Source organism: Thunnus maccoyii, chromosome 10 (assembly GCF_910596095.1).
Source record: "Thunnus maccoyii chromosome 10, fThuMac1.1, whole genome shotgun sequence".
In the NCBI taxonomy this organism is placed as follows: Eukaryota; Metazoa; Chordata; class Actinopteri; order Scombriformes; family Scombridae; genus Thunnus; species Thunnus maccoyii.
In genome coordinates, this window is record NC_056542.1 from 14,381,245 (window position 1) to 14,409,226 (window position 27,982).

General features: G+C 40.2%; 2 protein-coding genes and 1 long non-coding RNA gene across 14 annotated transcripts in view; 2 read left to right on the top strand and 1 right to left on the bottom strand.

Moving 5' to 3' along the window:
- The window catches only part of LOC121905094, a 24,456-nt gene extending 9,213 nt beyond the window's left edge, over window positions 1-15,243 (top strand). For both annotated transcript variants that reach the window (XR_006098344.1, XR_006098345.1), the window contains exons 3-4: window positions 1,746-1,811; window positions 15,160-15,243. This is a non-coding gene — a long non-coding RNA (uncharacterized LOC121905094). The remainder of the gene's footprint in view (window positions 1-1,745; window positions 1,812-15,159) is intronic.
- casp2 (caspase 2, apoptosis-related cysteine peptidase) lies at window positions 9,614-17,863 on the bottom strand. 10 transcript variants are annotated; one of them, XM_042422969.1, is made up of 13 exons: window positions 17,710-17,863; window positions 16,973-17,136; window positions 15,707-15,877; window positions 15,513-15,596; window positions 15,121-15,303; window positions 14,843-14,912; window positions 14,282-14,373; window positions 13,881-14,063; window positions 13,341-13,469; window positions 13,148-13,238; window positions 11,928-12,128; window positions 11,357-11,466; window positions 9,614-10,341 (listed from the first exon to the last, which is right to left on the bottom strand). In XM_042422969.1, the coding sequence occupies exons 2-13, from the start codon at window positions 17,120-17,122 to the stop codon at window positions 10,207-10,209; spliced, it is 1,599 nt and encodes a 532-aa protein (XP_042278903.1). In that variant the 5' UTR covers window positions 17,123-17,136; window positions 17,710-17,863; the 3' UTR covers window positions 9,614-10,206. The 10 variants fall into 10 exon arrangements, with proteins under 10 accessions (XP_042278903.1, XP_042278906.1, XP_042278902.1 ...); XM_042422972.1 differs by having other exon boundaries at window positions 15,142-15,303; window positions 16,973-17,139; XM_042422968.1 differs by having other exon boundaries at window positions 16,973-17,139.
- On the top strand, window positions 17,146-27,170 carry rap1gapl (RAP1 GTPase activating protein-like). 2 transcript variants are annotated; one of them, XM_042422960.1, is made up of 20 exons: window positions 17,146-17,318; window positions 19,385-19,779; window positions 19,958-19,990; window positions 20,126-20,216; window positions 20,422-20,457; window positions 20,549-20,596; window positions 20,778-20,978; window positions 21,098-21,195; window positions 21,383-21,461; window positions 22,470-22,523; window positions 22,616-22,699; window positions 22,808-22,908; window positions 23,004-23,133; window positions 23,283-23,444; window positions 24,016-24,087; window positions 26,040-26,126; window positions 26,250-26,405; window positions 26,509-26,592; window positions 26,686-26,705; window positions 26,792-27,170. In XM_042422960.1, the coding sequence occupies exons 2-20, from the start codon at window positions 19,709-19,711 to the stop codon at window positions 26,874-26,876; spliced, it is 1,692 nt and encodes a 563-aa protein (XP_042278894.1). In that variant the 5' UTR covers window positions 17,146-17,318; window positions 19,385-19,708; the 3' UTR covers window positions 26,877-27,170. The 2 variants fall into 2 exon arrangements, with proteins under 2 accessions (XP_042278894.1, XP_042278895.1); XM_042422961.1 differs by lacking the exon at window positions 17,146-17,318 and having other exon boundaries at window positions 18,752-19,779.
- The last annotated feature ends 812 nt before the right edge of the window (window positions 27,171-27,982 follow it).

Here is a 27,982-nt window from a genome sequence, read left to right on the forward strand (position 1 = left end):
TTATGTCATGTGACTTCGCTGTCTCCATCTCTCAACCTTGTGTTTACCTTTGTGTCACCGTGTAACCTTGTATGTCACTTCCACACTGACCACAGGGCCCAAAAATGACATCAGTAACCACCGTCCCCCCTCCTCACACCCCCCCAACTTTCACACGCTTGTTGCTGCCATCTTTTGGCTCTCTAACCGTGAAACGACCTTACTGCTCTTGTCAAGAACACAAGAGGATACGCTCACTCTCCTCGCTCCTCGCTCCTCTTCCTCTTACTACTCGCACTAATTTGTTCTTTGCAATATTCCCTCCACCTTCCCCCTCATGACTCTTATTATTTTCCGGCACTTTTCTCTTTTTAATCTCTCTACGGACACATGAAAGTAGTCAGGCGTTATTGTGCGGTTCTGGCGCTCGCACCCCTCATTATTAGTTTCTTTTGCTCTACTGTAAGAGCTGAAGCTTCTACTGTTGTGCTTATTGCAAGTCTCACAGGATGAGCAAAATGGGAAAATGTAAACCATCCCTCCCTTGGCTTTGTTAGGAACACAAAGCCTGTGTTAAATTACGCCTGTGAGCTGCCGAAAGGCTTTGAATTCATTTATGGAGCTGCTGGCTTTAACGAGGCGACACGTACTGTAAAACAGAGGATATTAAAGATGTAAGAAACAAGTGTAAACAGAGAAACAGAAACATTTTTTTTGCAGAGAGAGAGCGAGAGAGAGAGAGAGAGAGAGAGAGAGAGAGCCTGAGTCATAGTGAGAGCTGCTAATAGATGCAGAGGTTGAAGGGCAGTGTGACATTGAGAGTTAATTAAAAAAAATAATAGCACATTCCTGCACATTCCCTTATGAGAGGGAGAGAGTCAGCCCTGCATATTCATAAATATGTGTGTGTGTGTATTTGTGTGTGTGTGTTCTTAAGCATGGTAAGTTTGTGTTTGTAAGTGTGCTAAACGGAGGCTGATTTGAGTGTGTGTGTTTTGTGTGTGTGTGTGTGTGTGTATGTGTGTTAAGGCCTTACAACAATGTAGCCCTGTCCCGTAGCACAAGGTTAATGATAAAATCTGACCCGCTCACTGACAGATAGATCAGGAGATTACCCCCCACACCCCCTCACCCTCCCCACCAACACACACACAGACACGCACACTCCACAAGCACACATCTCCATACGCATACACTAATTAACCAGCACAATAACAATCCCATGCCTCGTCCAAACACTGTTCAAGCTGTCATGTTCTAATTAAGGCATGTCGGCGCCGCCAAAAGAGAAAAATAAACCAAACTGTAAACTTGCATGTGTTGTGTATGAGCCCGCGGTTCAAATTCACACCAAGTAATCTAGGAAAAAAAACAACCACCGAGGCCCTTTTCATCCCCTCTACAGCTGGTTTAAGTTACGTCACAGCATTAAATGTTAAAACGATTTAAAGTAAATAAATGAGAGATTACAAACGTACAACCAGAGGCAAAAAACTTCTTCTTCCAGCTTTCATCTGAGTAATACAAGTTGCTGCAAAAACTGATCCAACAGCAGTAAAAAAAAAAACACTTATATAAACAAGGTCGTAGATCTTACCAGGAACTGATCTATATTCAGAACTGTCTCAAAAGTGTTGATCCGCTCTCTCATCCTTCCAGCCGTTCCTTCTGCCCGTTTCTGCTCAAGTTCTTGTGTGTCTCTAATATACTGTAATTCCCTCTCTGGATATCTGCGTCTTACATCTGTCCTTCCCTGTCTTTGCCAGTGTGACGGACACAAGACTGTACCTGTTACCTGCCTTCAATACAGTATAGACTCCAGTAACTGACAGGTATGGTCAGCACAGGACGCACACACACACACACACACACATAGAGGAGAGAGAGAGAAAGGAGAGCAGTAGAGGTTAATACAGACACTTGAGGCTTGACGATAAATTGTCAGCAGCTCTTAATTTGAGGGGTAGATTCACAGTCAGGCGGCCGATCCTTCAGATTCCAGCAGAGTCCAGGATCCAGCAGGATCATAAATGATAATATGTGCTGACTGAGTGGAGACCATGAGTATACTCACATTGTGTGGGAAAGGGTGGATGATACTGGACCGGCCTGAAGGGCTTTCAGTATGGATGACAGGCTTAAACTCAAAAGCTCGACCTTGTATCATGTTTTCTTCAGGCTGATTGCAAGATTGCAGTTTGAGTATAAAATAAATCATATTATAATGATTTATTAGCTGATATTTGCAATTTTTTGGTCATGATTCCTCAAATTTGGTTATTAAAGATAATATTAGGGCTGCAACAATTGTTTTTATTATGCATTAATCTGTCGATTATTTATTATATTATGTTTATCATTTAATTGTTTAGTCTATGAAATGTAAAAAAAATAGCGAAAAAATTGCATTCACAATTTCTTCAAGGTCACAGTGATGCCTCCAACTGGCTTGTTTTGTCTCACTAATAGTCCACAACCTTCAGATGTTCAATTCAGTGTCATATATGACAAAGAAAAGCAGAAAATTGTCACATGTGAGAAGCTGGAACTAGAAAACGTTTGGCATTTTCGTTATAATAATATAATAACTGCCGATTAATCTTCTTTCTTCTAATCGATTAGTCGTTGCAGCTCTAGATCATATATACTGAGACAGGATATTTTACAACAGTCATTTTTAAACAGTAACTTAGAATAAACATTAAACTAGAAATAAAAGATTTTAAACTTTAAGTATGAAAAACAAGGGTCACAAATACATTAAAAAATACAGCCAATAAAACATGTTTGTGCTGTTATTTCTATTGCATTAATACATTAGTACATGAGTCTGTCTCTAATCTATACCTTTATTTTCTGCAGTTGTTCTGTAGGACCTTAAATGGGTCACTGGCTGTTCTGTTGTGATCAAGCAGTCCTCACGTGGTTTCTGGGTCCTTGGGGACCAGAGTGTTGCTGGTTTTCTATCAATACGTGGTAGCTACTTGCAATAAACATCAGTTTGGTGGACTCTAGTGTTTTATTGAGCTTTATGTGTAGCAAGAACAGATGTTGTATCCGCAAGCGACATCAGCCCTCAGTGGTTTTGTGGACGGGTGAATAGAGTGCACAATATCAGGTTTTGGCACTATAAGGTTGGGAAAGCAGCTTTTAAACTGAATGTCTGGTTGTGTCTTGTGTACCTCCAGCCTCCCTCTGTGACACAAACAGAAAAGCAGATAGATGGAAGCAGCTTCCTTTTCACCAGTAAAACCAGTTTAAAAATTTACTCATAGCCTACTTCAGTATGTGACCTTCTTGCTGCCTTTTATGTGGATGATTTATGTCTTTTATCCATTTCTTTAAGCCTGTTTCAATATTGTTTTTACTCTTACATTTTTCTTTTGACTTCATCATTATTTATTTTGTAAACCACACGGTCATGATAATGATTTTTCTTGCTCAACCCTGCTATTGCAATCCAAATGTTACGCCACTTATATGTTACACCATCAAATTAAAATGATTAGAGAACTTTTGCACTGCTACTGTATAATGCATTTAAACATTTATCAGCCAGAATTTGTGCCAGAAAATCACATCTAGTGGTCTGTTTTGAGCAGCTGCCACTAATTATTGCATTCTGGACCTCATTTCTGAAAAACATCTTAAGGCTTTGTTCCATTCTAGGTTAAGGCGTGTTTGAGAAATGAGGCTGTGGTTTATATTCAGTGTAGTATTTTGTTTGTTTTCCCAACTGTGCGGCTCTATAAAGACACCATTACACACACACACACGCTGGAAATCAGATTCTCGTCTCGCACTTTCTTTTCCAAGCCGTCTCACCCACGACTGAACTCGTGTGTGCAGCCTTTCACCTTTCACTCTTCCCCCTAAAACTTTTCCCCCTCAACACCCCTTGTTCCCATCCATCCAACCCCCCACCCCTGAGGTGAAACCTTACTCGTGGATAAATTTAGCAGCAGTGTGACCCAATGTTCACTGACACACTTCTCCGCACCTCTCCCTCTCTCACGCTGTTTGTCTCTCTTTCGGGTCCATCTCTCCCAGGAGGCCTGTTGCACAGACAGATGGAGCGCTTTAACCTTTACACAAAAACAATGACGAGTTATCTACACTCTCGTACATACGTTAACATCTTGTAGCGACTGATGCCACTACTAGTTGTTTAATTGTTACAATTAAGAGCCACCTTTGTAAATGAAAAGACACATCAAGTGACTGCGATATCGGATGAAATTTAATGGCTTAATCGTCTACATCCCAGTCATTCCAGTCTGCGAGACATTTGGCAGGTGAACATTATCCCTTTTAGTAGCCTGTAACATTTGAGACTTCTGAGATCGATTTCACTGCTGTTGACATTCTTGCAGATCGAGACTCGTCTCCTCACACAACCTCATTTTTTAACCGCATCGCTGAAATAAATTGTAACAAGCAGTTGTATAAAAAGCAAACACAAACACTCGGTATGTGTGAGCGCGGGTGTTCTCGCCACCCTGCCGGAGCGCGTCTATCAGCATGACACGAGTCTACAGAGGGCACTTCCTCTCTGTTAAGGGCAAAGGTCAAGCACAGCTGTGTGACTTGGAGGCAATTAACACAACTTTACAGACCCAGTAAGCATTAATTTGGTGATTTGCAGGTCAAAAGACGTCTAGACGTCCAAATCTAAAACTGGGATAAATTTGTTTGAAAATGTTATTTTTAACTGTCTAGGTTGTTTTTTTTAAATGTATCCTTCCTTGTTCTATTTCTTTTTTATTCTATTCTAATTTGTCTTATTTACACAACTTCTATATGTGTAGCATGGAGGGGGCTACAGCTGCATTTTATTATGTATTCTTGTGTTGTATCATGACTATAAATTAGGGCTGCAACTAAAGATTATTTTCAATAAAGATGAATCAATATGATAATTATTTTCCTGGAAATGATCAATAAAATGTCAGAAAATAGTCACCACAATTTCCCAAAACCCAAACAGTTATATTCAAATTATTTAGAAAAAAAAGACTAATAAACCAGCTAATATTCACTTAGATGTTGTCTTATGTTGCTTAAAAAAAAGACGTAAATGGTTAATTAATTATCAAAATTGTAGCACAAGAATTTTCTATTGATTAATTGACCGATCGTTTCAGTGCTACAATAAAGCTGAACCTTGTTTTAACCTCATTTAAAGGAACATTTCATTGTAAAGCAGGTCCTACCTTTGTGTTGCCATATAGTGAATTGATTTAAATATAGTTTATTTTTTAATGCTGTTAAAACAACTCTAACCCCCCAAAAAATGCAACTAATCTAACAGAAGTTTAACCTGGATGTATTTTACCCTGCAAATCATAAAGTCAATTCTTACTGGGAACACTAAAAAACACAGACGTCCGTCGTTAAATCACTGCACCTGTGTGTATCTGTGAAGATTTAGCCGTCTAAGCCTTCATCCTGAAAATACACACCGCCAAATCCTGCTCCTGATCAATAAATAAATTATATTACGCTGATCTATTAACAGCTCTACACATAAACTCCTCAAATCCTTCAAGGCTCTAATTTCCTCTCGCACACACATCACGGCTTTCACACCTGAGAGCTCTGTGACTTCGCAGAGACACATTAAGCCTGTAAATAGTGTGATTAATTGGGATTTCTTATTTAGATCTGACCTGTGCCCCTCTCCCCAAGAGGCTCCACGAGGGGCCGGGGGGGGATTAGTGATTTACTTTGGGCATTGGTCCATCTTCTCAGAAGAGAAGAGGAGAAGGAGAGAGAAAAGGAGCGGTACTGACACACTGTCACTCCTCCTCCTCACTTTGTCAGTTGCTCAGGCCGCTCTAACACACGCATACACACCACAGCCGCTCTAACCGTTGCTCATGTATCTGTCATCCTCTCACCTTATAATTCACACTCAACTCTGCAGAAAATGACCTTCAAGTTCTGGTACAAAAACACAAAGCTTCACATCAACTGCTGAAAAAATAAGAAAACGAACCAATCCGCTGTGAGTCATTTACAGAGCGGGTGTTATTGTCAGTGGTAGTGAAATGCCACCAGACATCCCAAGATGCTCCTGGGAGACATGACCATCATTCTGGATGAGCATTTAAGCAGATGAACTGAAGGATATAGTGACATGACTTCATCTCAACACGCACATCTAACCTGTCTGCTCAGGTTTCCTGTATACAGGTATTTATATCCACCAACACATGAAAACAGTAATGACTTTACAAGGCTGCAGCTTGAGGACCTGTACAGATAGAAAGAGTCACAAAGAAGACTTTTACTGAAGGACATGATCTGGGCAATGCAAAAGAAAGGAGGGGAAAAAGGCAAAAATGGGTCAAATGCAAGAGATTGGTGTTTGGAACAAAAATGAATAAATAATGAAATCCCTGTTTATCTCAAGGACTTTCCATTTAACACCTTCACTCAGCAGTTTCATAATGTGGGTGGTGTGAAACCAGCAGAGACTGTTAATGTGTTTGAGGGCTGTACAAAAAAAAAAAAAAACTTAACAAGTTGCCGATATTTGTTCAAGAAGGAAATGAGGAAGGAGGAAGATTTGAAAAGTATTGATTGAACAGAGGAGCGTTAGGAAGATTTTATGCAACATAGTAAAGAAGCATGAAAGACGAAGAGAGCGCTGCTGGTGTAGGACAGGAAAGGATGTGACAGGGAAAAAAAAGTAGGTAGTAGATTAGTAGGTAGTGGTGGAAGAAAGAAAAAATGTAGGAGTGAGAGAAACAGTGAAAGTGAGTGCGGAAGAGTAAAGAATGGTTGGAAACTAATCTAATAGGTGGGTAGATGTAGAGACGATGGAGAAGCAGGTGGAGGGGCATGAAACAAGGGGAAAGGACGTATTATGAGACAGACAGGAAAGCAGGTAAAGGAAGATCAGAAGAACCTACCAGGGTCTGTTGGTATCTCAGAGCCTTCCTTTGCGACGCATCTGCAGCCATTGACACGTTGTCACTGATCCAAAAATAACCTTGCTGGACACCCCAGCATTTCCAATGGCATGGGCAAAACCATACACGCACACACACACACACTCACACACACTCTCTCTCTCTTATGCACACTTTTCACAATTTAAGTCAATTCACTCTCCAAAACACTCATTATGAAACACACTCGTCACACCAGGAACGTCAGAAAACGCAGATGTTGCCTGTCCGAGACGCGCTCTTCTCCAGATGATCCAGAGGCTGCGAGCCATCCAGCTCCACTGCAGCACTGACAGACGCACGGACAGAAATCAGACAGGCGGACAAAGCAGAGCAAAGCCATCTGATGAGGCAGTGAAGGACGCAGCGCTTTCCTTTATTAGAACTGCAGACACCTAATAACACACACACACACACTCACACAAACACACAACTTGTTGCCCTTAGCAGCACCCTCCCTGCCAGCCGGTCATTAGGTGTGTGTATGTTTGGATGGACTGTTCTTGTTTGGACAGGGGAGTGTGTGTGTGTGTATGTGGGGGGGGTGGGGAGGGGGTGGTGGATGTGGTTTGGAAGGGCACCCCCCATAGGGCTGCCCCTGCAACGTGAGCAGGAAGGTGCACACAACAACCCTCTGACAGCTCACAGCAGCCAATGATGCAAGGCAATCCCCATAACACTCACATGCTATCGCAGCCCTCTCTTAGCACCCTGAATGCACCCGCACGCAGAAAAACACACACCCCAAAAATGCAACATGGTAATACCCCCCCACTGTATGAGCCCAGGAAAGCGATCTCCATATTGCTTAACCTCTGCAGGAGGTTCAGATGTCCAGAGGAGCTAATACAGGAAGCAGCACATCATTCGCTAAAAGCTGAAAAGCTCAGGGGCCTACAGGGTGGACCACTACTGCTCTGCAACCCCAGAGAGACCACATCCCGCTCAGACAAGTTAATCTAAAAACGTCTCTTACTTCTCTGTGGATCTTTTGCTCTGGTTCCTCCTTTCAGGCTGCCATTATGACAACCACAAAGACACACAGACACACACAGATCCCTCCTAACCCTACCCTAGTTTGTAGTCCACACGCCAGCGCATAACAGCCTAATCTCACAGCTACACCGGAGGCCAGAGAGAAATGTGTTACTCTGACCGCCGGCATGTGTGTGTGTGTGTGTGTGTGTGTGTGTGTGTGTGTGTGTGTCAAGGGAGAATGACTGTGGACAGCTGGCTGGGCCTCTATCTGATACACTAAGAACATTATCACTGAGCGGCGGGCAGTGAGAGATACATACATCCCAGTCACAGCATGAAGAGACCTGAGCGCAGCGAAATAGTTGGGAGCCAGTTATACTATACCTGAGAACGGAGAGGACAGGCTGTACGCGGGGAAACAACACACACAAACACAGCAACAAGCAGGATCAAATAAAGTGGAGCATGCACAGGAGCTGCCATAGTGTACATTCGTGCAGGGAGCAGGATCCAGCTTTAACTAAAACATATGCACAAAGACACAGCGTCACAAGAAAATGCAGATACAAGGCCTGTTTATTGTATAGAACATTTGGCAGTCATTGGCAGAGTTGACAGAAATAAAACCTCTCCCGGCCCCCCCCACGATGCACCTCACCAGAGCTTGGCAGCAAATATCAACCTTCAGAATTTGTGCAGTAGAGTTACCCTGTTGTTGTTTTTTACATTTCCTAATCATTAAAACCAAAACATAACAGGAGTGAGCACAGTGTAAACTCTACCTCACTTTACACACAGCTTAAAAGCCTTTTTGTTTCCAGATGGTTAACAATCAATACTGTTTCGACCATATACTCCGTTTTCTTCACTACAACACTGTTGTAACTAAACACATGTTGCCTTGTCAGGGCTTTTCTGGGAAACATCAATGCTCATACAGCCATTTAAAGGGGGGGTGGGGGGGTGGGGGAAGCACCACTATGGTCATAAATTTATCTGTTAGATGACTCTCACATGGCACATGCTGCTGTAGAAAAACTGCATATTGCTTATACTTACAGGAAGACGAGAGAAATACATGTTTTATCCTTACTGTATCAGATACAATAAAATATCATAAAAATACAGTAGGGGGGGGGGGGGACTAACTAAATGTGTAGCGCCCACATGAGGAGAAACACGATTAGGTGTTAAGAGTTAGCGTGAAGGTCAAAGTTCATACTGTAGGTGTATGACCCCTGAAGTAGCACCAACATTCTCCCGCCAGCCCACCAACGCTGACGGGGCTGCTACAGTAACATAACTGATTTGAGGTGAGAGCAGGGCGTCAGTGAAATTTACAGATTAAAAAAAAAAAAAGACTGAATTTTCCTGATTGAACGCCCACAAGCAAAAGAGAGAGAGAAAAAAAAATCTGACTGAAACACTTGTATATTGTGTTTTGAAGCTGCCCTTTAGGTTTTCCTCTTTACAAAACCATGTGAGGAAAAAAAAAAATCTAATGAGTACAGCTCAAAACCTGCAGCAAAGACTTAACGGATTAATCATTGCTGTAGCAGATTATAATTACAATAAAAATCTGTCTTTCATCATGACAGTAACAATCGTTTAAAATGAATAATATTGGTGAAAGAAAGGTGGTGAAATGTGTTTGTTTTCTCTGCATTAAACTCATCATTCAATGCTGCCCCCTGCTTGTCACTATAGTAAAAACAACAATTGGTCACTTCCAATAAACATTATGTACAAATAGAAGAAAATGGGCTTAAAAATCCTTATAAAAACAAGTACATACAAAATAAAGCCACAAAAATAAATCTGTGTACAAAATACATTTTAAAAAGAGACACCTGTGAAACCTTAAAGTAGCTGTGCAGTAAGAAAACAAACGGCAAAAAAATAAGATTCTGTCTTTGACTAAAAGGGATTAACATCTAAACCCTATAACTGGCATAGACACAGACACACACTGATACACTAGTAAGTTGTACACTAATACGTTGCCCATTTCCGAGTACATGTAGATTAACATAAGCTTGTTCCTTTTTTTTTTTTTTTTGCACTCCAAGATTTCTGTGAGTGTGTGTGCGGGTTCGGGGAGGCAGTATTTACACAGAAAATATGAATGAATAAATCCTCTGTTTGGATGAGAGTGTGTGAAGTTGTAACAGGGGAATGTGTGAGTGTATAGCAGGAGTAGGCTTGGAATGAATGAGTCTGTGCCCTTAGTCTTCGATGCGAGGAATGGATCTGTGTATGTTACTCTGAGTGTGTATATGTGCATATTTGCATATCAATACTGGGGCTGGTACTTGGGGAACAGGAAGAGGTCTTTGCACAACGAGCTGGTGAACTCTGACATCTCTTTGCAGCGATGGTGGGCAGTGCCAGGGGCGTAACCCTCCCGCTCCTTGATCCGCCCGTTGACCTAAAGAGAGACAGGAGAAAAGGAAGGGAGAAGTTATAGTAACATCTAAATATCTTGCACTGTGCATTAAGGCTGGGCAATTAATCCAAGTGACCAAAAGCGATATTATGACTCTCTAACTGACCTAATTTTACTCATATTGATATGTTTGATAAATTCATTCCTTCATGCAGGCTGTCCACCTGCAGTTCAGTCATTTAATTAGCAATATATGTCAAGTGAAGACAAAACAACCCAAGTGTTGGAGAAATGCAGAAAAAAGGGTCATACGGGCAACACGATACAGGACAAAATGAAGCTAAATGAAAGTAAAGTTGGAGAACAGCGGAGAATCGCTGCTTATTTGGGAGCGTGAGAGACAGAGACAAGATGAGGCAGCGCTCAAGAAAGGCGAGCAGGTATGCTGGAGGTTAGCAGTGAACTGTAAATGTTACAGATCGTTCAGTATGAGCTACACTTTGTCAGAAAAAACAACCAAGTGAGGTTCGCTAGTCTTTTTATACCAGTAGCTGAATATGTTGATGGAGTTAACCCCCGAGGTTAGCTACAACTTCTCCCTGAATCTGAAAAACTTTCTCCACCTGTGCTTCCTGACTAAAGACAAGAGGTTGAAGCAGGTTGTTTCAGACACAGCAGTGTGTTACACAAGTGTTCGTTAAAATACTGTCACTCTAAAAGATCTGGCTAATAAGAAAATGACAAAAATGAGATAACAGACATCATAAAAGTGTTATTCAAATCTATTTATATTAATTATTTTGATATTCGCAAGATATGTTAAACAACCATATTTACTTTGATTTTCCTGTTTCACCCAAAAGTGCTCTGGATATGGTAAATAAATAGTCATAAATAGTCTTAATGCAGGGTTTTCTGTTTATTTTTCAGTACAAATAACTATTCAGAGCTTAACTGTGAGGACGGAGAATCTTGACAGTTAATATGGATTTTAGGTGATATTGCCCAGCCTTACTTCTGCATGCAGTATATAAAATTAAAAGACACATATGTTCACCTGCACAAGGATGTCTGCAAGGTGTGTGTCTCTGGCATGGAGGCGGAGTGCTGTGTTGAGTTCCTGGATAAACCAGGATCCTCTCTTGGTGTTCCGCATGGCTGCTGTGCCTTGAGAAGGAAGAGATCAAACAATAAAAGCTTAATAAATTGTGATGAGACGCAGAGACACAGAGCTAAGGTGGTGTCTGGTATTTTACATACAGTAAGTGGAAACAGAGACAGATAATTATGTTAACATCTAAACCTGGGATTTTTTAAAATAAGTTATAATTCACAACAGAAACATTCAATTTATGAAATGTGTCTGCATTGGTATGGAGAAAACAACTTAATTCAGACTGAAAAGAGTCAACACAGAGGTCAGAGGAAACTTAATCAATCAATACCATTTCTCCACAACACTTCTATTTCTTAAACCCTGCAAAGTCATCCATACTGCTTTTGCTGCACTTACTTCTTATGCAAGTTGCATGCATGTGTTTACTAAACTTTGACATTTCAGTTAATTAATACCGTTGCATAGTTCATAAATAAATCCACATGAGAATAACAAAAAGGGACAAACTTACAAATTCTCTGACCTTTGAGAGATGCAAAGCCACAGATCATGTCGGAGCGCTGGGGCAGTTTTATCCTGGGTCTCCCCATGTCCCCCCTCTGTCTGGAATCTGCATCCCCCTGTCCTTCCCTCCCAGCATCCCGCTGTTCACAGCTTGGAGAGCAGGTCCTTGCCGGTCCATCTATCTGCTCCACTCCACAGTCCATCTCCTCTGGAAGACAACAAGACTTCAATTTAATTTCGTGCATCCAACGGTCTTTAAAATATCTGGTTCAAAAACATATAACTTGCTGTTTAGTGATCAATATCAAGCTCAAGGACCTAAAGTGATTATCTGCCACCGTGTGATAAATCAAAAACTGAAGAGTTAATTCTGTAATTACCACTTTAAAAGGGTTATCTGTTCAGCTGGGCTATTATCATCTCTGAAAGGGCAGCTAACATTATTCCCTTAATTTAGCAGGTAATCCAGCAACAAAATATTGCCTTAAAAACTTGTGCATGGCAAAAAAAAATAAAAAATCAAAAGGTCTCAAAAAGTCAAACCCTGACTTTCATAACCAATAGAACCTTGAATACTGGAATGAAATGATGATTGGTTTTGACTGAAGCTACTTGCAGAGGCAGTGGCCGATCACATCTAATGACTTTTCAGCAGCACACCTGTGGTAGTCTCTGTGGTGGAGCGAGGGAGCGTGTGACAGTAATTAGGATTGCTCCTGAGGGGTCTGAGGATTTGTCAGGGGCGTCATCAGCCATGTTGTCAGACTATAACCTCCACCACAGAGACAGACTAATCAGCTCTGAGCCTGGTTAAGTGAAAGATTCATTACATGTTTATGAAATATTATTGTGTTTCTTTTAGTTCAAACCTAGTGCAGGATATTGGAAATGTGTCATGTTATGATACCGTCCACAACATTTGGAAATATGTGACTGATGGATAGCTGTGAAACTGCCACCTGGGTTACCTGTCCCAGTGGTCAGGAAGGTGACAGCACACAACATCTGGACATGTAGAGGGACAGGCTGGCATCTGTCTGTTCTCTTGCTCTTAGGTGTTTTCAGGATGTTACAGATACCCAAGAGATTTAACAGTGGTGGTCTAACACATGGCATGAGCCCTTCACTACACTCAGATATTTGTGCAGCCTCAAAAACACACTCAGTGCATCATAATCCCTTATGGTTCTGTTCCAGGATTGCCTCTTAAATCAAACACAGTTTTACCTCCTCTGCAGGCCTGGATGAAAAACATCTTGGGTTTGTTCTGTAGCAGTGGACAGTGCGCATTGTCAAAGGCCTCAAACACCCAGTCCAGCTGAAATTGACCAAGTGACAAACAGTTGCATGTTAAATGTCTGGAAAAAGGAGTTGCATTTTTACTCTTGAATGAACACAGAAAACCATCAAACAAACACACCTGCAGCAGCTGTCCGTCTGTGCCATATATAGCTCCTTCCACTCCGTGGGAGAGCAGACACACCACACAGCTGTCCACGTTCCGGTGCTCCGGCCGCCGGCAAAAGTTCTCAATGCATGTTCTTATGCCCTATGAAACAATGAAGAATCAGAAGACTAGTTCACATAAAAGTCCAAGGTTCCTAAAAGTTTTCTTTGCAAGTTGTTTTTTTTAATGCAGAACTTGTAAGTAATAGTAAGAGCCAACGCTGTGTGGGAGAGAGTCTTTGAGCAAAACACTGATAGCACACATGCTTACTTGCTCATAATCAGCTGAATGACTAAAATGTAAAAGTGTGTTTGCTTTGTGATAACACCAACAATTTCCTCCAACAGCACTCTGTGAGCAAATGGGGAAAACAGCTTAACAGACTTGCCAAACAAATCTTACACGTGGGCACCTTTTCTTCAGCAAGTCATCGAGTGCATTGCTGTACGGCATTGGCTTCACTTTTCAAATAAAATCCTCTGTATTCATATTCAGCCTGTGTCTGTGTGTTACCTGAGCAGTGAGGTCTCTGTGGACTGTAACCAGGTAGTCCAGCTCTGTAAAGACCTTCCTCAGGACTTCGTCATCCACCTCACCTCCCTTTCTAGGGTCAAGGTCAGGCGCAGCACAAGGGTCAAATGTCACATTACTGATTATCAAGGCAAAGCCACGTCGAGGTGAATTCATTCTGTAGGACTGGAGTGCAGAAAGTCAGAAAGAAATGACAAGAATGAGTCAGAGATCAACATAACTTGATGACTAAATTGATTGAAGACTTGCTTGTATAACTTATTATCATTTATTTTATGCATTTAGTGTGGTATATGTACTCATCTCAACAAGTGGTGTGACACTGATATTAATTTCTGGAGAGGCCACAGTATGTTGCTGCAGACATATTAGGGGTATTTTACCTGCTGGTAGTGAGAGAGGTAGAAGTCTTGAGTGCACGGGAGCACAGGAGTGTTGATGGGACTATCTGCATCCAGACTGAACTCCATGGACTCTGAAGCACACACAAACAAACACACATCACATCAAGACATTTAACTCTGCTTGTTACAAACTGATGATGCAAAGTTTTCAAATCATTCTGTATCCCGCCTGCAGTTGTGTGACAACAAACTTTGTACTACGAGTCTGTGAATGATTCACTCTTGAGGTGTGGCGCCTGCATGTACAGACAGTAGCCAGCTGCTAGAGACAACACACTCCCACACCTCTATCTGTGATAAGATTATATAATAAAACATTTCACACTGACTATAAACTCCTCTGAGCTGCTGCTGGCTATATAATGTTTTGTGTTTAAGTGTATTCAATTATCTATCTCTTAAAATGGGACAATAGATAAACCCTTTTCTCCAGACACCACCCCTTGTCTCCAAGGAAACAGAAAAATATTGACAACATCTGACACAGAGAAACCTACTGTATTTCATTGTGAATGCAGGCCACAGTCCAATACAACTCACCATGTGTCCTTGCTCTTTTGGCTGCAATTTCCTCCTGGGTTGAAAGTGGAAGAGAAGAGTCTGCATGCCTCTGAAATTCGAAATAATGCATTAATGTCAATTCATTAGCTACTCAAGATTTTAGTCTTTGCTGTGGCAGCAGCAGATGTTATTTATTGCGGGAAAATGACAACTGCAATCATAACTTAACTATTGGGGAATCTCCTGCCAGCTGTCTGACTACTTCAGCAAGCCATCTGACTGTCTAACATACGAGGGATGTGGTTTGTGATTCTCACATGTGTCCAGCTAACTCTTACTCTCTTCTTCTTCCTCAGTCTCTCTTTGTTCCTGTCTTCCTGTCTGACTGGGGCCGAACCTGTGAATGATGACTCTGAGCGCAGGCAGCTATCTGAGGCTTGGACTGGGCATGATGAGGTGCTGCTCACCTCACTCTTTTCCTCTCTGTTTACTGAGGATGACTGCAGAAGATCATGTTACTAGAACATCTGTTAGTAGAGTGTAACCTTTTCTTCAAACTGTGAGCATGTGTAACTGAGCTGATTAAACCTCCTTAAAATACACAAACTTGATGACACAAACTTTTCCTGACAATAGCTTTAGTTCTCTTGTGAACATGTGAACAATGAGTATACCAATAGTTATCCAGGTTTAGAGATTTTATACACACTCTGCTCACCTCTCTCTTCTTTGCTGGTGTCTGCATGACCAGTCGCCCTGCCTGTCCCTCTGGCTCTTCTTCAGGCTGAGTACTCTGTGAGCGAAAAACAGCCCAAGGACTGCACTAAGTCTGGTAATAGTCTGCTCTGTATACTGTAGATTTGTGCTGTGTGTGTGGTGATGTTTGTTTAAGTGCACACTCACCTCTAGATGTGTCTCTGTGCCATCTTTCTCTGGTGACTGTGTGAATAGTTCACACAGATGTTGCTGCTCAGTGTCTCTCAGAGCTGAGCAAAAGCTGTTGAAGGCTTTGGGACCTCGCTTTGGTAGAAGTTGTAGCAAACGCCAGCTTCGTTTGTGAGATGTTTGCTCAACCTAGAATAGAGTTGATCAGAAACAAGAAAGATAATTTGATTTCCAATGTTGATTTCAAATACATTCAACCTAATTAGATTTCTTTAATCAAGCATTGTCCATTGTTGACTTTTAGCAGCTCACTGAGAACAAGATTTGTCTAGGCATATGAACACTGAAAGGTTTTCCTCGCTTTAATCATTCCTCCTGTTCATACTGGCTATTAAAAGATCCCCTTAAAATGCACTTTCAATGTAAGTGATGGGGACCAAAATCCACAGTGTGCCCACACAGTCATTTTGTGCAAAAATCCATTTAAAAGTATATCTGAAGCTTTTATGAGGCTTCAGCAGTCTGAGTTAGTAATATAAAGTGGATATCTGCCACATTTACAGTCTTTAGCATCATATTCCCTCATTGTGTCTCCCTGTTAAGCTGCGGAGGAAGTATAGTAACAAAGAGTGGGACTTTGGCACTAAAAAGACTGTAACGTTGAAAGATTACTACTTGATTTGTCTCTTTTGGATGACTGAAGCTTCATATTAGCTTCAGATAAACTTTTAAATACATTTTTGCACAGAAGGAGGCTTGCGGATTTTGTCCCTCATCACTTACTTTATAAGTGCATCATGAAGGGATCTTCTAATGGTCAGCATGAACAGGAAGAATTAATGTAGCAAGAAAAACCTATTTCAATGTTCATTTGGTTTCCTGACTATTGTTTTAAGACAGACATGAAAAATTGTGAGCCTGTCTTTGAACATTTCATCAGCCAGCCACTTGTTGAATGAAGATGGCATTTCAAGTAGTGATCAGTAATATCAGCCAGGGAGAAACACATCTGTTCTCTTCATGGCCAAAAAATGAAGCAATGTCTATTTGTGACGCCCCATCACAGGTTATGTCCTTTGTGGGGAAATGAAAGCTAAGCAGTTCAACAGATGAGTGATTTATCATGAGTCATGTATCAGTGTTGAAGACAAAGAGAGTGTAGAGTATGCACATCTAAAAAAAAACCTTTCACAGGTGCTGGATCAAAAATCACACTGAAGGCAAAAATCAGAAAAAAATATATTTTTTTCTGATTTTTGCCTTCATGTATCAGTGTAAACATACCATAATGTTCTCTGCCATGCTCTCAGTGAGGATGTTGTCCGCTTGTAGAGACTGAATGAGCAGCTCGTCCACCACCATCTCTCTGCAGAGAGTAGCAGAGTGTCTCCGCAGAGCCTGTCTGTCCCGCTTCAGCATGCCACACTCCAACATTTTACCTCAACAGGCTGCTGGGTACAGGACAGATACAAGAACACATGGACTTCAAGATCACGGCAACGGAGGCTAAACCACAGTGTCAAGGTCACAGGAACAATGTCAACAGCTTCAGTGTCTTTCTAAATAACATTATGTGCAGCGAGCCATGTGCAGACTGAAACCACCCAGCATCGTTACACCCTTACTTTTGGTGAGCTTCCTCAATGGGAAATGTCTCTCAATAGTTACACCTACCGGTTGAAACTTCGTTTAGCGTTTTAAACATGCATAACGCCACAACTAATGTAATGTCAAACGATTTCTCATGCCTTTAAAAACAGAAGCAACAACAATGCTAGCTGAACAATGCAGGTGCAAAGTCTTAACCAGCAATAACCAACTGATAAGGCTGCGAAGCAAATCAAAATCAACAGCTATATGTTATTATAAACATAATACTACGATGCAGGAGACTGTAAAGTTATACTGACAGTTAAACGTTGGTGGCTAATTACCAAAGCTAACTAGCTAGCTAGCGAACTTCGAAATGCCCCCTTTTCCTTGCATTAAAGTAAGCGAAATGCTATTCCTTCCAAACGTACTTGTTACCGTTCAGAATACCAAATCTTCCAGGAAAAATACGGAGAACTGTCGACGTGTTTCACACTATTTTACAGTAATCCACAACATCCCGTCCGCACTCCGAAAACCAACTTCCGCGCTGCAATGAGCAGAGGCGGGGCTACGGAGGTCCTTGTTTTGGATTTTGACCAATGAGAGCGCGAGAAATAAGAGTGGCGTATCGAGGAGCCAATCACTTGGCTCGTTATAGGCGGGTCAGTCGTACTGTAAAACTACTGTGTAAATAGTTGATTCAAGGGAATTTTGAATTTGAATCTGTTTTCTGTAAATAAGCAGCCAATTGATAAGAGGCGCTTTGAAGACGGACACAAACAGTTATCTAATAGTGGGCCTTTTAACAAGAAGAGGATGAACTGTTATTGGGTGAAAAAAGAGGGGGTTTAACATAAAGATTTCCATTCCTCTTCTCGACTTCTCCACTACATTCCAGAGAGAAATATTGTACTTTTATCACACAACATATAATTACTTTGCAGAAAATTATATGACATTACCTAAAAAAATTTCAGATCGTTTTATAATTTATGATGCACTGTAGACATAACTACCCAACTATATATAAAGTAGTTAAAAATATCTCCACCTCAACCAGCTACAACGTGTAAACATTACTGCATCAGTAATAATGATCCAATAAAATAATAAATAATAGTTTAACAATGACAAGAGACATTCTGCTCGCTGTTCATTCTTTAAAAAAACATCCTCAGTGTACATCTACAGTGTACAGCGTTTTCTCTGACGTTATTCTGCAAAAAAACCCATAACAAAACAAAGATGATTTCTGTTGGAAAAAATGTAATTTATTTGTATAAAATCTTCAGTATCTCCAGAAGCAATTAAAATGTTGAATTAACAATACAAATAGTCTCCAACCATATAAATAGGGACACAATTATAGGAAACTGAAACAAAAAGAAAAGCAAACTTGGGCAGGGTGGGAGATGAGGTACATCAGAGAAAGTTAAAAAAAAAAAAAAAAAGTCTAAAAAGGGAAATATCAGTATAAATATCATACAGATGTAGGAGGATTGCAAACAAAATCAATGTCAGCTTAATGTGTGGACTAATATTTGATCAAAAGTGTGTTTGGCAACAGCTTGCGAGCTATAAAACTACCCAACCCTGAAATATAACTATTGCTTCAGATCTATTGTTCATCATAATTAAAGATATATTAAACAGTCACACAGAAAGTGCTCGCCTTTGTCCCTGCATTGCAGCCATAAACAATCTACTCTTAATCAACTTGATAGACACCTGGTACTCTCCTAAACTTTTGTAAATTTCACTTTTAGCAGTTTGATCAATAAAGGCCCTGAATACATCTTCCACCAACTATATAATAAAGATACACAGTTAATAGAAATATCAAAATTTGCATCACGTGAGACACCATTTGAATGTCACCTCCTCTCTTTCTCTGTTCATCTCTTTCTTTCAATCTCTCCCTTTCTCTCTTTCTTTCTTCTCTCTCTCTCTACACCTATCCTCTGGCCTACTCCTTCCTCCCCTGCTGTCTATCTCCTCACCCTAACTGTGTGTGCTGTCAATAATTGATGATCCTTACTGACTCAAAGGGTAACTGGTCTGGGAGAAAATGTCTCACCCACCATTTCTTTATTTATTTACTAGTCTATCTTCAAGCTCCGCCAGTCTGAGAAACCAGCAGCAAAGTATTTGTCCGAGCACCGAGGGTCGATGGCATGGAGCAGCCTGACCGTGTCCGTTTTATAGGTCATGGTAGTTGCTACACCTGTGACCATGAGTGGGTTAATGCTGCCTGTTTGGCTGACAGCAGGACAGAGGGAGGAAAGGGAAGCTTAAATGAGCGAGAGGCAGGGGGCAGAGAGGAGGAGGAGTGACAGAATGACAGAGTGAATTAATTCAACCTTAGCCAGCCCTGATTGACTCCGTGGAGAACTGGCATGTACAAACATTCACAGTGACACTGAAGCCATGGAGAGAGAGAAGAGGAATGACACGTCCTTCTCCAGAAAGAGAAGTTTCACTTTTGGGGCATATGGAAGGTGAGTAAAGACAGAGTTTGTGTTAGAATGAGACCTAAAAGCTATGATTCTTTAATAAAATTCATTTTGATGAGCTAAATGTACTGAATAAATAACATTACTTTTAGATATAAGTAATCATGTCTGTGTGCCCTGATCTGTTTTCTTCTCTGAGTAGTTCTCACTTCCTTGTTTACAGTGTGGACAGATTCACATGTGGGGATGAGACAAGGTTAGACTTTATTTTCCATCATATTGCAGCTGTTTTGAGATTACTTTAGATATTTAAATATTCTAAATTGTAAGAACTGAACTAGGGGGGATGATATTGTGCTGTCTTCTTGTGTAAATCAACCTGTTGCTGCAGACCTGAATCTGTAGAGGACAACATACTGAACATCCTGGACTCTCCTGCCACTGAGAACAAGCCTTTCCTCTCTGCCAGCAGCAACCAGAGGGTGATATCATTATCTGTTCACTTTTCCCACGCACGTTAATTACATATATCTAATGTCTTTCCATTGCCGTGTGTGTCTGAGAGGTCAGTTTCCATTCCTGATTGAAGCGCTTGTCATGTTCCTCTTCCTCCCCATGTTTCTCCTTCCCTTTCTCTCCGTCTGTGTTTCTGTCTGACATCTGTTGTGGTCTGTTGTATCATATCAGGAGACGGAGCTGTTTGAAATCATTGAAAAGCTGCAGGTGAGTTACAGTGCAATTGATCTGCAGTGTGTGTATCCAGTGATGTATGAGCAGAAGTTTATTTATCATCGATGCTCCTCTTGTCCATCAGGGCAGCAGGATCGATGAGCAGCGGTGTGAATTCCCTCTACCTCTGAAGGTTAGTCTGATATTAAAAAAACCCTCTATATACAGGTATGATCCTATGTGTGTTGACACTGACCTTTCTGTGAACGCCATAATATTTGTTTCCCCAAACAATAAAAGCTCATTCCCAACACACTGGACCAGACAGACCCTCATCACCATCATCAGGTGCTGCTCCTTTGTGTCTATTTTAGTCTCAGCTTTTAACGATAGGTGGAGAACTGCCGCTCATCCTCCGCTCAAAGTCCGGGGGCTACTGGATAGACCCTCCTCTGGAGAGGCTTGTAGATGTGAGTCTCACCTCTTCTTCCCCTCATGGCCTCGTTCCAGAGAGCTACGACATCATGGAGAGAGATGGTGATGCCAAAATCTACCACAAGTTCTTCCACTCAAGAGTTAGTAGGCTTTATCTCACTTCTATTCAGAGAAGAAATAACAATTGTGAAATCTGAAGGAATATATTATCTTACCTGTACTGTTTTTTTTTTGTTTTATCCTCTTTTTCTCCTCCCAGTACCATCACTCCTTCACAGCGGTGGATCTGTCTTTGGGGCCGCTGGTTCTCTCTGTGTGTTTGGAGGAAGAGGAGAATAAACTACGGGTGATACTAAGGTTGAGATCTTTAGTCAGTGTTAGCCAACTATGATCGCTTTTTGTATGTCCCCAAACTACAATACAACAAAAATCATTCAGCAGAGCAGCTTGTATTTAGTCTTTGATCATTTCTGTACATAATAACTTTCAATTTGCAATATTAAATCACAGACATTACACAGAAATCATGTTTCTTGTCTCACAGATTGAAGGAGTGCTCTCTGCATGGAGTTTTCTCTTTGTCTCTTTTCTCCAACATCCCATCTGCAGTTGAATTAGCAAAGGTATTGAACCATTTATTCTCCAAATACTGGATGGCAGTGGTGGAAAGTAATTGTATTTGTGTATAATTCCCCTTTAAGAGTGTTACATTTTTAAGAATATATTACATTATTATGTTTTATTCATGAATTAACATATAAGCAGTATTTTAAAGGACAGGTACACAGTTTTTCAAGGTCAGGTGCCCATATGAACACTGAAACAGGTTTTGCATGCTGTAATCATTCCCCCTGTTCATACTGGCTGTTAAAAGATCCCTTTCTAATGCACTTTCAGTGTAAGTGATGGGGGACGAAATCCACAGTTTTTGTGAAAAAACATATTTAAAAGTTTATCTAAAGCTAATATGAGGCTTCAACTGTCCAAGTTCATTGAATCAAGAGGGTATCTTTCAAAGTAACAAGGTTTGTAACAAAAAGAGGGAATTTGGTGCAAAAAAGACAGTAACTTCCAAAGATACCCTCCTGATTTGACTAAGTTGGAGGGCTGAAGCTTCATATTAGCTTCAGATAAACTTTTAAATATATTTTTGCACAGAGGGAGGCTTGTGGATTTTCTCCTCCATCACTTACATTGTAAGCGCATCATGAAGGGATCTTCTAATCGTCAGTATGAACAGGAGGAATGATTATGGAGAGAAAAACCTGTTTCGGTGTTCATTTGGGCACCTGACTGTTGTTTTAAGACAGACTTGAAAAAATGTTAACCTATCCTCTAATGTTATAGCCGGTCGATGTGGAGAACAATCTTTTTTATATATTGTTCGGTAATTTAATCTGTAACAGTGCATCAAGTTTTATAAAGTGATCATATGTTCTGTGAGTAAAATCTTAATCTTAAAACATAGCTACTAACTATTACCCTTGAAATGTGGTGAAATAGAAGTATAAAACAACTTAGAACAGAAATACTCAAGTAAAGTATCTCAAAAATTTACCTCAGTGCATCACTTGAGTCAACTAACTGATGACTAATTTTAAAAAATCTACAAAATATCATATTCTTTCTAGATGCTCTGTGACAAAGTGACTGTTTCAAAGTTTGAAGTGGTCAGCTACCTCAAGGTAATGCTCAAATTACCAGTAACTAAACACAAATACTCTTATTTCATAAAAATCCTCTCTAACCCTCTCCCTCACTCTCGCTCATGTCTCAGGCTCCAGAACTAATAACTGCTTTTGATGAGCACAGAGTGTCTCCTAATTTCAAGTTTGGTATATTGTACCAAAAAGACGGGCAGGTAAGATCTGGGGCTTTATTTCATAACATCTTTTATTTATAAAAAATGACTGAAATATGGCACCATATCATAACCGCTCCCTCTCAGACACCATCCATCTTTCTCTAGTTCACTGAGGAGGACATTCTCAGTAACAATGAGGAAAGCGAAGAGTTTAAAGAGTTCCTGTCTATTTTGGGAGAGACAATTCAGCTGCAAGGCTTTACTGGGTAAATTACGCTTTGCTGACGTTATTTATCTGTAGAAATGACACATATAATGTATAAAATCACATGATTTCTCATCCTCGCTCCCTTTTCCTCAGGTTCAGAGGAGGTCTGGATGTGTGTCATGGCCAGACAGGAAGTGAAGCAGTCTTCACTTCCTTTCACGACAGAGAAATCATGTTCCATGTCGCAACTAAACTGCCTTTCACAGAGGGTGACCCACAGCAGGTCAGTTACTGTCCGACTCTAAATCTGTCTTGTGGTGATGATTCACCAGACAGTTTTTCTGATGACATTTTTGGGACTTGTTGGTTTCTTGGCAAAGTTCACAAAGAGACACTCATTATTTTTGCCCTTCTCCTCATCATCCTACGCAGTTACAACGAAAAAGACACATTGGTAACGACATCGTAGCTTTGGTCTACCAGGAGGGCCAAACGCCGTTTCTATCTGATGTTATCAAGTCCCACTTCCTGCACTGTTTCCTGGTGGTCCGGAGGATTCAGAGGGAGGAGGACACAGGTGAAGCTGCGTACCAGGTTTGTGAAAACCAGTCCTGGTCCGAGTGCCCTGGTAGCCGAATGGTTACTGCATATGCTGCAGAGACAGTGATGGAAAGTAGCAAAGTACATTTAATCAAGTGCTAAAGATAATTCTGAGGTACTTGTACTCCAATTGAATATTTCCATTTTATGCTACTTTGTGCAAATATTGTAGTTTTTAATCCACTACAGATGATTCAGATTCATATTATTTTATACACAAAACCTATGATCACTTAATAAATTCACTATAAAATAGGATTGTAATAACAGTATAAGCTGTTAAAATTAGTTCTACCTTTGACAACAATAAAATGCTGCTTACATTAACACATCAATGAATCGGTTTTAATATTGCAATAATATATATGATAAATATAACAGTCTAAATGGAGACATTTTGCATAATGAGTACTTTTGACGCTTTAAGGACATTTTGCTGCAAGACTTATACTTGTGATCAAGTATTTTTTCATTGTGGTTTTGCAACTTTTACTCAAGTAAAAGATCTCAGTATTTCTTCCACCTCTGACATTTGGAGAATGAAAGTAGTTCCTCTTCTTCGTAGGTGTCTGTCACAGCCAGAGAGGATGTTCCTCCCTTTGGTCCGGTCCTCCCTGATCCTCCCATCTTCACAGACGTAAGAAACAATACCACTGAGTCAGCTGCTTTCATTTATCTGAAAACTTCAACAAGTGTTGAAGTGTCATAGAAACAGCCAATTCTGTATCTTTTCCAGTCTCAGTCTGCTCCCACCATTCCCTCCTTGTCCAGCAGTTGCACCTGCACACCTGTTCATAGTTTCCCTCTTGACCTCTCTGAGTACTGGCTCCCTGTGTCTTCCAGAATCGATTTCAAAGGCCTCTTACTTGTTTATAAAGCTCTCAATGAATCAGGGCCGAGCTACATCACAGACTCCCTGTTACCTTATGTTCCCTCATGAGCCCTTAGATCTTCTACAGCAGGCTTGCTTGATACCCATAAAATCACCCAAAAGAAAATTGGAGATGCAGCTTTCCTCAATTATGCTCCCAAACTATGGAACGCCTTACCTAAAGATGTTAGAGAAGCAGTCTCCGTTGAAAGCTTTACATGACACTTTAAAACATATCTTTCAACGTAGCCTTTCTATAGTATGACTTTTGCACCATATCATATATTAAAACACTTTATTCCATTTTAAGGCATTTTTATTCTTTTTCATGAATGATTATGTTTTTTACTTAAGATTTCTAGCTGTGTTTCCTCTCTTTTAATGTAATGCACTATCACTCATTTTTCATCTTGCATGTATTTCTGTTTAATGTTCTCAATCATTTGTTTTTTTTTTTTATCTTTATAACCCATAAGAACCCGGACCCATTTCTCCTTAAAGGAAAATTATGGGGACCAAATGGACCACAAGGAACACATTTCTGATTTTTTTTTGAAATTCTACCTTCAGTGTCAGAGATCTGTAATGTAACATATGTCATAACGATATTTCCCTAACTTGTTTTATATCAATTTGTTCAAGAAATGTGGTCAGAACAGATTAAATGTAATACAGGGCATCTTATTAAAGCATCAGAATTGTTAAATGGGTTGAAACCTACCTTTAGTAACAAAAAACAAGCTTTTTTAAAATTAGCTAGTTCTGACACATTTGCTGACCAGGCACACTGCCATTTTGGAAGTGATGTCATTGGTACACAGATTCACACATTGTCACATGACTGCACCAGGATGTTCAGTAGATGTCACTTAGGGACTTCATGAGTTAAAATCAATGATAAAGCTGTATAAGGAATTTTCCAGAACATTAAAAGGGTTGGTGACACCTGTGTCATTATGGGTTCTTATGGGTTAATGTGAAACACTTTGAGCTGCATTTTGTATGAAAGGTGCTATACAAATAAAGTTTATTATTATATTACGTGTACCTGCCCTTTAACCCCCATACTGTCAAATACGCCTTTTAGACATTTTTACATGTCACAGTGGGAATGAGGTGTAAATGATAAACTTAATTATGGCTGAATTTCATTTAGCTGCTTCAGTGTCAGTGTCCTGGTATTGTGCACGTCGTCACACTGTCAGGTCTTACCCCAGAGCCATCGTTAATTTTATTATGACAAGTCAAATCTATGGTAACATAATTTTACTCCAGTTGGTATGTTGTAGCAATAACAATCCTGATTACACTACACACAGTATTACATTTCAGTGTACAGTAAAGAATGAAGCTTTTGTTTAGTAACAAATGAGCTTTTCCTATAATAAGTCAAAATGTCTGTGAAATCCTGTGAAAAGGGTTTATTGTCTAATGTGTAGTGGTCCAACTGTTGTCTTATCAACCTCTCTGATTTAGTTTTTGAACCTTGTCTGCCTTTTTTGACTTTTGCTCAGCTGCTGATGCATCTTTTGTACTTATTTTCCTACTCTGACTGCCTGTCTACGAACAAATCTTGCTCTGATCATCAGTAAACCTTGTTTTTCTTCCACCTGATCAGTCTGTGAGCCATGTATTTGAGTCCACATGTTGTTTATCCACGTTATAAATCAGTTATTGAGATGCTTCCAAAGTTTTGGTTCCCTCTGTCTTGTCTTTAGTGCTCCCTACTGAGAGAATTCCTTCTGACCAAGCTCATCAACGCAGAGATTTCCTGCTATAAGGCCGAGCGATTCAGCAGACTGGAGGTAGATGGAAAAACAGCACATCTGGATTGTAACTCTATTTATTTATGCTCACTAGTGAAGATCCAAATGACGAGCTCTGTCTCTCATTTTTGCTCTCTGCCATGTCCCTCCTCTCTAATGAAGCTCCGCACTCGTTCGTCACTCCTGGAGAGCTTGCGGGCTGAACTCTCCACCCGTTCGAAATGCATGATGGAGGATCCATCACTGTCTGCTCTCCCGACTACTGAGGGTGTGCGGGGAGCGTCTGAAGGGAGCGGAGGTTTTATTGAAAACTTTAAGGTGAATGTTGCTATCCCTCAACTTTCAAATTTCAAAAACTCTCCCATTCTTGACTTTAGTTTTTTCACTCAACTGCTTTTTCTTCTGACACCTCTGTTATTAGAGAGCCATCAGAGTGCGGAGCCACTCTTTTGAGACTCTTGGAGTGCCCAGGAAGATTGGTGGTGTCGCATCACAGAAGCCAAAGGTAAAAACTCACAATGATATGCAGGATTTCTGACTGAAAAACTGCTTATTGAAAAAGGTTTGAGCTAATATTCTTTTTAAACTTCCTTTACAGACAGAGAAAGATGGAGAGAGGTAAGACATAAAAAACAGTCAAAAATTTGTCTTTCATATGAGTTGAAATAATAATACAGCAGCTGACTGTTTTATCTGGTTTTCAGCGACAAACCTCCAGGACCTCTGCCCACTGACAGTTTGGGAGCAACTGAACCCAAAGATCAAGCGAGTCCTCAAGAGGAGACATAAAAGCAAAGCAATGTTCATTTGTAGATTTTAGATGTTAATATACATATAGACATCACTAGCCTATATGTTTACTACCTTATTATCCTGGTGGATGACTTATATATGTAAATAGAGAGTAAAAGTAAATAGTATTTCTGCAAAAATAATTATTTTACTGTCATAGCAGGGACATTTTAGATTAATTAAAATATTTTGAATTGTATTTCAGTGAAATGTACAACATATACAACTGACAAGAAAGGCTAAAAGGAAACAATGAGTTAAGTGTTCTGTCATTAAAAATGACAAAGTTTACTCGTGTGTGTATTGTTCTGAAAACAGTTTTAATCATTAAATACCTCAATGGTGGATGTAGGAAGAGACAATGAGGAGGAGTCAGATTTGTGCAACAGCAGCTGAAATTAGCACAGTCTGCAGAAAACGAAGGATATAGTTTAACGAAGATGGAAAAATACAATGTATATGGTGTAAAAAGAAGACAAGGAGTAAAGGAAGATGATGATGATGATGATGGGTTAACAAAAAGGCACAGTATAGGCCTGCACAGAGCTCCACAATCATCACATCTTCTCAGTTCTAGTATCAGCAATACCTTCCTCCATATCTGCTGCTTTGGAGGAGAAATGTCAGTTGTTACCTGAAACAAGGACCTTTATTGTCATCTGATCATAGTAACTGTGGTGAGATTTATTTACATACATTTATACTTTTCAGTTCAATGCTACATATGATGACGTAGCGGTAGTGTAATATATAAGAAGTACTAAAACTTTGGAAGAATTTAAAATTTAAGCAGAATTTAAAGTTTAAAGATCCTCTCAAGACACATTTAAAACATATAAAATGTTCTGCTTTGAATGATAATTTGTGTCTGATGACTCTTTGAATATGTAAATATTTTTCATTTCAAGAGTTTAACTGCTGGAAACAAGATGTCTCCCACTTAACTGTAAAATATGTTCTCAGTGTTTGTGCTGCAGGCTTCATGTTTCCCCAGCACACTTATGTAAGCTACATATTGAACCACGACTGGCTCTAAATTAGTTGTACTGTCACAAATCATGCTTGCACGCAAATGCTTTAAACTTAGATCATCAGTGAGCTCA